The sequence below is a fragment of the Watersipora subatra genome, chromosome 1 (genome assembly GCF_963576615.1).
Source record: "Watersipora subatra chromosome 1, tzWatSuba1.1, whole genome shotgun sequence".
NCBI classification, from domain to species: Eukaryota; Metazoa; Bryozoa; class Gymnolaemata; order Cheilostomatida; family Watersiporidae; genus Watersipora; species Watersipora subatra.
Window position 1 is genome coordinate 3,493,610 of NC_088708.1, and position 9,970 is coordinate 3,503,579.

General features: G+C 36.0%; 1 protein-coding gene across 1 annotated transcript in view; it reads right to left on the reverse strand.

The window, feature by feature from the left end:
- LOC137385891 (DNA polymerase delta subunit 2-like) overlaps positions 1-8,989 on the reverse strand; it is a 28,006-nt gene extending 19,017 nt beyond the window's left edge. The window contains exons 1-3 of the mRNA XM_068072488.1: positions 8,809-8,989; positions 1,519-1,764; positions 840-957 (exon numbers count right to left, since the gene is read on the reverse strand). Of these exons, the coding sequence (XP_067928589.1) occupies positions 840-957; positions 1,519-1,764; positions 8,809-8,989 (545 nt within the window). The remainder of the gene's footprint in view (positions 1-839; positions 958-1,518; positions 1,765-8,808) is intronic.
- Positions 8,990-9,970: the final 981 nt, after the last annotated feature.

A 9,970-nucleotide genomic window follows, 5' to 3' on the forward strand; every position in this document is an offset into this window, starting at 1 on the left:
AACTCGGACTTGTGATTGTGTTGCATAAATGTGAGATGTTGCACTTGAGTTTTGCATAAATTTAAGAGAATGTTTGTGATTTTCTTTCGTGTAGAATAGAAGTAATGTGTCATATTCATCGTGATGAAGAATCATTGACTGATTTATTTATGTAAAACCACAGTACTATGATAAATACTGTTTTTGTTTGTTATGTACTCAGCATGGAAAAACATTCATATGTTAACAAAAAATATAATTTTGTTGATGGGAAGGGTTGGAAAAATCTTTGTACGAGTGATTTGCTTTGACCAGCTGAACGATCTTCTGATAAATCTGCTGCGTAATTATAATTAATAATTGTTCCCCAAAGTTTTTTGTTTACAATAGAAATATTTAGCTCAAATACATAAAAACTACCAATGAAACAAACAGTGTCCTGTATCCATGCATATGGTATCTAAGAAGTGAAGTGACTTCGGATGCCGTGTGACATGTGGCTTAGCCGAACCGAAGTAAAACAACCTCCGAACCAAGCACTTCAACCGGAATGGAAAATAATAAACACAAGTGCTTAGCAAGTATCTTTATCAACAGTAGCCATGATTTCAAAAATTTTAACCGTTTCACCTTCAACTTACTAGAACTTTCCAAGGGTAAATGGCCAAGTAAAAAAGCTCACGAAAATTGAGCTCGAGGTAATGTTAGCAATGTCTCGTTGGTTATTTCTAGGTCGCGGGAGAAACAAGTTTTAATTTTGAAGCTGTCTGCTCTATAATAATGTTGTCACGCCTTTAATAAGCCTATAGGAAACTAACACAGAATTGACAAAGCTCAAGGTAAGAATAAATGTAACTAACGCATCATCTTGACAGGCGGGAGGCGGAGAAGGTCGGAGTTGGGGGTAGCAAACTTCTTCCACGTTGAAATACCCTGGTTTTCTCTCATCCTCCCTGCCTTTAACAGCTACACACACTCCTGCCAGAAAGACACGAGATGTCTAACAATACTTAAAATACTCTAGAAAACAATATATGTAACTAATTTTGTGGAAACTGCAAACAGAGGCAATAAAATAATATAAATCGCAAACAGTCGATGTCAGTGGATAAATTAATAACATTAAAAATGATGTCCAGACAAATCATCTATAGAACATTCTTTCAATTTTTTTAATGCTGGTAAAGGTTAATTTTTGTAAATGATTGTCATAACTTGGAAAATGGAATATTGGAACAACAGGTTGTGCTGAGTGTTTTAGTAGGGCAGTTCTAGTACTACTAGTTCTCCAGTATTATTTTCTTACTAACGATGTTCATGTGTACTGAGTTGGAAATGAGGCTTGCCTCAGGTTGCTTTTGCATGCAACGACATCGTCTCATATTCTAAGTTTCAGTATTTATGTTTCAGTGTTGCATAGTGACTATCTCGTGTTACCAGATAGTCAGTATTCTATCAGAAACCATAGATTCCTCAATCAGCCTTAATGTCAACTTATAATGCAATTATAAGTGTTAGTTGATGTAAGAAGAGGGGTACCTGTAACAAAATTATCAGCTTTGATGTCGCCTATGAGCACAATGCGTTGCAGCATGTCCTCCAGAATGAGTACATCTTCGTCAGAAGTAAAATTATCCATTACGGGCTGTGTCGGAATGTTCAGCTCCTCCCCCAATTCCTTTAATATGCTCGGCTGCAGTGGCATCTGTTTGAATATTGTTCCGAGAAGCACACACCGTTCTCCAAGCACCACATCACAGATTTGTCGAATAGGAACATCAGAGCCTGCTTACAGCAACATTGTTCCATGTAACGGCGTGACAGTTTTGAGTGAATTGTGCAGTGAATGATTGTGCGTGTAGTGAATGATGTAGAATGCAGTAAATGGTCTTGCTAACTGTGCAATAGCACAGTTAGCAAGACCATGTTACAAAGATCTTTAAAAAATGACATAGGCTTGATTAGCGGTGGTCAGTTTGGCAAAATATAACATACCTTTACAAATCCTGCAACAGAATTTTAGAATATAAACACATGGTGGATGCGCAAGAATGATAGAAAAGCAGGCTTGTTTTCTACCAAGAATCTCTGAAACATCAAAAGGCTAATGTAGGCTAATACCATTTACAAGATATTATAGGAGGGCAATGACTCTAGCTAGTAACTAATTAGTTAATGAAACGTGAGGTTCTGGTTAATTATATCAAGTGTCACAAGACTTTATTTATAGATCTGTCCTTCTCAAATACTCTGATTAGATTGTTTGTGTCCTGCTTATATTAGTTACAGAAGTAAAGCATTAAGAGTACCTCTGAAGTTCACATAGATTTGATGGAAAAGTATGCAGTAATCATGATACCGACATTGCAGTTGTACAGAGAACTTGCTTTTCATACCCTCCAGTTTTGTGCAATTTTTTTGGCTTGGCTAGAATAAATGTAGCAGGAGGCCCAAATGATTGAGTACTGCATGCTGTACTCAAGGTGTTTAGTACAAATGAATGCTGTACACTGTACAGTGTTCCACTATCATCATAATATGAGAATATGTGGATTGATAAAAGAAGTCATGAAAGCAAAGGGTTTGAATCAGTTAATAGTTATTTGAATACAATCATTTATTTAGATAACCAAAGATGAATACCATATCATTGATATACTGGTTTTGTATGATGTCTTTGCTGTCCAAGTGGTTCATTGTAAAGAATGAGACTATTTTTTACGGAACAAGAGATCAATAATTTGCTTAATGATAGAAGTTTGCTGCAACCTTTTCGACATCCTGTACATTTATTTATATAGGAAAATGGCAATGTGACATACTAATGATTTTCTCATATGCGCAAGCGTATGAGAGCCTCTAAATAAATTGCAAACAAAATAAGTTTATCAATCTGACTATATGCTGCAAATACTAAGGTCTTCGCATTTGCCTCAACAAATCGTAGAATCTAAAACAACAGATAACAAAAAAATTACTATAGACATAAAAATTAAAAAATAAGGAATTATCTCCACTACGAGGAGCTATGAATTTTTTTTAATCCTAATGGTTTTAACTGTTGTCCATTGCATCCAGCTGTATAGTTGAAGTTATTGATATAGCAGCTTCTTTGCTACTGCTCATAACATAAAAATACTCTAAAATGATACTACAAGTACAATTGAAATAAATTTGATGGCAGAGGCATCGTAACAAAGGGGCAGCATTTATTTCCAATTTTTCCAAAGGCTTTCTTACAAACAAATACACAATACACAAATGTTCACATGAATACTAAAAACATGCTATATCTAAAAATCAGATGATTTTGTAAAACAGGATCTATCATTTCATTGAGAGGTATCCATCAGTAAGCACAATGCAACTAGATATGAATGATAAAATAATTTCTGATACAACCAGTATGCTGAACAACGATTTGAAGAGATAACTCCAATTCTAGCAGCATTTAAATAGTTTATTGGCTATCTAAATAGACTTGTTTCTTCCTTACCACAGTGACATGTTTAAAACTGGAAGCACAAATACAATTCCCATCTTTTATGCTGCTATTTCCAAGTTGTGAATGCTACTTCTATGCACTATCATGAATGGATTAAAGGATATTAGCACTTCAATCTACATCTATAAACAACGAGTGAATTTGCGTACTGTTTGTTTTGGACATTTAGTATAAGTCATGTATATTTCATGTGAATGCCATGCAGCAGTGTGTTAATGCTATGCTCTAAATATCAACAATTAAATTTTTAAATCTGAATTTGGCCCACATATATATTTGTGAACGCAATAACCTGATGTAGATCTTGATGCTATGAACTTGACTACAGTGAATCTCTGCTGTATCAAACTCCTACTGTGTTTCTACATAATCTTTCTGTACTTTTCTGTTCTCAAAGTATTTACCTGATTGTCTAATTTGCTTATTAGTTGCTTGCTCTTGAGAAATTGTTAGAAAAGAAAACACAAACATATTCTGAAGGTATGCCAAACTCACAAGAAAAACTTCCATCCAGATTTAGCAATAAACTTGTCTAGATGGGCCCAAACATGGTTAGTTACACACTGAATGTAAAACAAGAAAAGCAGACGTTAATAAAAATATTTAATCTCATCTTAAATGCAAAAAGAATCCGTCACATGGAGGTAAGATCTATCCCATTTTATTTTTGCCACACTTGAATATTAACAAACAGTGGTAGCGATATGTATCCTGATAATGATTTTTTTGAGATGTTAACATTAATGGACATATTGAAAATTTAAAATGCAGTTTTACCCCAAATTTTGATGTGAGATGTACTTGAATTGATGGATGTTGAGTTCGAAAATCCAGGAATATTATCCTTTGGGATGCAGCTTGGGCGAACGTTTATTCTACACTGACAACACTATAAATTTTTACAAAAAAATATTATCAGGGATGCGTGATTACTGAAGTAAATTATAATCATTATAATAGTTTTATGCCACTATTGCAGGTGTTTCCAAGATACTTTTGTATTACAATGAGTGTCGATATATTTTTTCACTACTGCTGCTTCATTTTGGGAGCTTAAAGAATAGAGAAAGCATAATATTATTATGCTTCATTAGTTATCTTGAGGTGTTGACTGATGTTCTAAAAAAAGAATCAAGGAGATTGACCCCCTAGAAGCTGATATATAGACAGCCAAACACAGGTTTATCTAATAAAGAATCAGAGGAAAACCCTTCGAAAATCCCGAAAAATGTGACGTATAAAATCGACTTAATGGTCATGTGCCGGAGTTGCGCACACTTACCACCGTTACTTACAATGATTGTTTTGGCTACGAGATGTGAAACGCTTCTCGCGATAGTAAATAATTTACATACTAGCTCTGGTTTCTCAGGAAAATCATCCAAACATTGTGTGGTAAAGGCATTTGCCCACAACCCCTCGCCATGATTTTTTAAAGCAGAAGAGCAGATTTTGACTATTGTGCTTCAAATTTTAACTCGATCTCCACGGATATGCTCCGAAGATCATCTGTTCAACGAACGGCGCGTGTATAGTCTATATGCGATATCCGCGATTGCAGTTTGTTTAGAATAAGAAATAGGAATGGGACTTTTTGTTCCTTCATCATTTTTCTACTGTGTATCTACTGCAGCATTCAGTTGATTTTCATGATTATCGTCACTATTAACAGACTGGAAGTTCACTACAGCCATAATCTTAAAAAGACTAACTTGACCGTGCTGCTCTTGCTATAAGAAAAGAAAACGATAACTTTTGCTTTGATTTTTCTATTGATCTATTATCTTATCTATGATTATTTTTTATGATTTATATAATATTCATAATGCATATTATACAAAATAATAATATAACTGCGTATAGAATAAATGATGTAACTAATATAATTTGTAGAAAATTCCAAATGATAACCGAGATTGATGATTGATTTAATTGATTCCATTTATTAGCTATAGTTAAAAAATCTGAACAACGCTAAAGATGAGTCTGAATAGGGAAGCTAAGTAGGAGAACAACAAAACTGAGCTGAACTAGCAAGATAGCGAAATGTTGCGAAATAATAGATGCGTGTAATTATTTTATGCTAAAACTAATCTACACGTCAGAGGGACTGGTTCGGAATTCTAGGAGCGATGATTGTTAGGCCCAATTTGATTGTTCTATACTTCCAGGAATTAAACCAATTAAAACGCCGTGATTGTTATAGGAGAGCGCATTAGTTGGCTTAATTGACCAATGACACACAAGTCGATTTCATACGTCATATATTGATGATTACCGAAACACTTTTGTTTTTTGGTAGACCTGTGTTTGGCTGGCTATATCTCAGCTTCTGGTTGGTCAATCTCCTTGATTCTTTTTTTAGAACATCAGTCAACACCTCAAGATGAATAATAAAGCATAATAATATTATGCTTTCTCTATTCTTTAAACCTGCCCAAAATACCCTTCCTAACTTTGACGCTGCTACTTCCAAATTGTAAATGCTACCTACATCTATGAACTATAGATTAAAGTATTTTAGTACTACAATTAAATAAATAACTACAATTTTGTCTGAAGGATATTGAATTGTAATATCTATGAAATACATTTATTACCTTGGGCACTCTAATAAGGCTTTGGCCAACCCTTACGGCCGCTCTACTGACTGTTGCGCCAACTTATTTTTACCATTACATACTAGTACCCTTGGCAGTCTGACGCACCGTGATAGGTCCTAATGACTAATCGCTAGGTGCATGATTAATTCATGAAGTCCAAGGCGTCGGAGTGGTGTAGTAGTTAACAAAGTGGTTGGTAAATCAGAGTATCTGAGTTCAATGCTTGTGTGAGGCACCTTTTTCCGAACACTCTTAGCATTGCTTCAGATAGACGCTGCTCTCATTATTGTGAATATTAATTTAGCTATGCTAAAGGTAGTAACAAACATGTATTTACAAGGCTGCCATCTACCACTCCAGTTTGGTATGTGCGAATGGTCGCAATGGTCATTGCAATCATTGCGAATGGTCGCAATGGCTAATGGCCATAAAACCCATATTCAGTATGAATCAAGTGGCTTTGCATTCAAAGTCAATAGATTTTCAATTGGACGTGCACTTGGCAAAGTCCATGTTGAAAAATAGGGCAATATTAGATTGACACGTTATTCGGGGAGACATTGCCTTTAGACAAAAAACAGAAGGCTGTAAAACTATAAGCTTTCCACTTGAGTTAGTTTTGAATTGAAAAAAATGTTGTGAAGATATATGCAAAACTAAAATATCATGCGAGCAAAATGTGAACTAAATGTGTACAGGAGTGTCAATAAAAATTCAAAAACCATGTGCTGTATGAGAAGACAACTATGCATTTGTTTGTGGCGTCAATGACATAAGACCATTTCATGATAATAGTATGAAGATTGTAACTCAACAGCCGCCCTCAATCTGAATGCCAAGATGACAAATGGAATAAGTGAACCAGGATTGGCCTTATGCTTTTGGTCATGCAATCGCCGATATTGTCGTCGCTGGCTATCTATCCGTTTCATATGTTGTTCTGTTCTCGCAAAAAACAATAAGAAACATTTTATTGGTACAAGCATATGAATTTGTATTGCCTTTAATTATCGATATGGCACCTTGGTTGTCAGAATACTGCATTCTATAAACAAGTTGAGTCCCATATAGTTACCTAACAAACAGATAAATAAACTCGTTTACTGTGTCTGCTAGAGCCATATACTCTGCTTCGCACGAAAAAGCGACAATGATTGTTAGTTTACGTAATTTCAAGCTGATAGGTGCTCCGTCTTTTCAAAAATTGAATACATCCAATCGTTGATCTGCAGTCATCAACATCTCCAACATAATCAGATTGACAGTACATTTGCACCACGCTGTTGGCTTGACTGTGAGCTTGCAGTCACTGGTACATCAGATATATTGTAAAACTCGTTTCACAGTTGTTACATGTTATAGAGCTGCCATGTTCAGAAATTGCAAAGGCTTGAATACTATCCAGCTAAGATCGAGTTGGATTGCTGTCATAAGGTACATGAAACTCCATATAATTAAAGGATACAAAAAACCTCGCTCCTAAACTACGCAGTGATCTTCATCAGTGGCTTTGAAATCATAGCTTGTTTGTCGACAGCTGCTTTGCTAAAGTTACACTCATTCGTGTTGAATTTCTTCGACACTACAACATAGTGTATTTGTGTGTATCATGTAACTACCATCTTTGAGACGGGTGAAATCAACTCTTAAGGACCACTTGAGAATGCCTCTGATATACATTCGAAATTCGAATCATGCTTTCCAGCTTGCTCGATAAGCTTTTTAGAGTTGTCACCCCAACAATGATTACATTATCAACGTAGAAGACCGGTTGTAGCACCATTTTTAATAGGTGGATTATTTTATTTGCTTTGAAGCCTGCCGCTTTCAGATGGTATGTTAGTGTATTATTCCAGTTTCGTCTGCTCTGCTTGAGCCTGTACGACTTTCCAGGTGACAGGTAAGTAGCTTTCCATCAAGACCCTTGACTTCAAAGCCCAGCAGTTGTGCCAAATGTACATTCATTTCAATAGGGGCATTGAGGTATGCTCCTTCAACATTCAGCTGGTAGCCTATATCTGCAGTTGCTGACTTGCAGCCATTTGTGGAGCAGATCTGGTGAATGCAAAACTGGTAGTAGCCAAATGTTTAGAAATAATGTACATGTAGTAGTAATATGTAGAGTCAATAAAATAACTTGTTTCGTGATGATAGTATGAAAATCGTAACTCACCAGCCAGGCCTGCCAACCCAAGAGTGGGGCAATGCTTGAGATTTGGTTTTGGGGCAATTGATGTATCAATAATAGTAAATCTAAAATTGTGGAAATTGGGGCAAAAATCTCACAGATTTTCATTTTTCATTTGGTGCGATTGCGTGAGTCTCACGGCTAATGCGTCTGAGTTGGCAGGTATGTCACCAGCCCCCCCCCAGCATGTATTAGATTTGAGCCATTCAGTCTATACAACATGTACTTGCACTCCAACGGTAGCTATAACTGTGGACTGTTGGCTAGCCAACAAAGCTTACACAGAGGGATAAAAACTAGAGCTGCTTTAATGGATGCACAAATTGAGATCGCCAGGATAGCCACGATTTATGATGCATATTATTGTGGATACAATATCAGCTATCAGGTTTTTACGTTTCTGAGTGGAGCTATCGATATTTCGAAATCGATCGATATCAAAATCTGCAATGTGAAGTTGTTTTTCAACAAATGTGTATAAACAAAAGAAAATAACTTGGTGAAAACAACCAATGAATTAGTAAACGACAAACCCCAACTGTGTTGCACTGCTTCGTTCAAGTTATCATTGAATGTGTTGAGGCGTGTCTCATAAAATTTAGCGTACTGTTGAGTAAAAGATTTTGCACCAACATTAAAACGGAACTTTTGCGATTGTGAGGCATCTCTCGTGCACACTGTCCGAACTCTATCCTCTTCTGTATTCAGCACCATTTTTAAAAACGCCTTTACATAACACGCGTGAAGTAACGCGCCAAACTCAAGGTCGAAGTGGGTTATTCCAATTTAATAGGGAAGTGTCGTCATGGTAACAGCTCATCCCCACGGAGATGGAGTCATTGGCGAGTTGGTGAAAACATTAGGCTACATTCAATGAAAATTGACATCACACTGATATAACCTACGAGTATCGATTATGGACTGTATACATTTTGTGTACTTAGCAGAGTAACGATAAAGCAGATCATTCATTTGGCTAGTCGACTGACACAATAAACAGATGAATCGCTTTCCGTCGGTTTTTAAGAATGCCCATCTACATGTAGTACTACGTAGATAAAACATCAATAAAAATTGCTGTTACACCCATACAATCTATATACATTTGCCAATCAGTTACAGTGTATTATGACTGAGTTAGTAGACTAGTACGCAGTGGTAGGTCTTCAAGTTTGGCTATTATTTCGTTCGGAAGAGTGTCTCTGAAATAAAGCCAAAGCTTCCAATCACTTGGATATGAAACTCACGCTGTCAGTGACTCTCACAGCTGTTTATTTAAAGTTACTTGTCACCATTCTTCAAAAGGAGATAAGTTATTCTCATTCCTCAGCCTGCTTATATTAAATAGTGTAAATGAGGTATTGCTATTTCTTAATAGAAGCTGGCGATAGGTGTGGAATAGCTTTTGTGAGGCAGTTTTTCTCTAAACTTGAAGAGTAATTAATGTTACATATTTCAAGAATAAAAGGAATCACTCACCACCTGGGACATAACAAAGGTAAGCTTTTAGAACCTCATATAGTTATCAGCATGTTACAAGTTATGGTTATATCAGCATGAAGTTGTCATTTTATGCACCCATCCAACACATTGGACATCGTCATAACTCTTGATAGTAGTTGCTGTTCTGTGAATGATGTCATCCAAGGTCTTTGGTCTTTGTCTATCATGACATCATACAATTTCACACCCAGG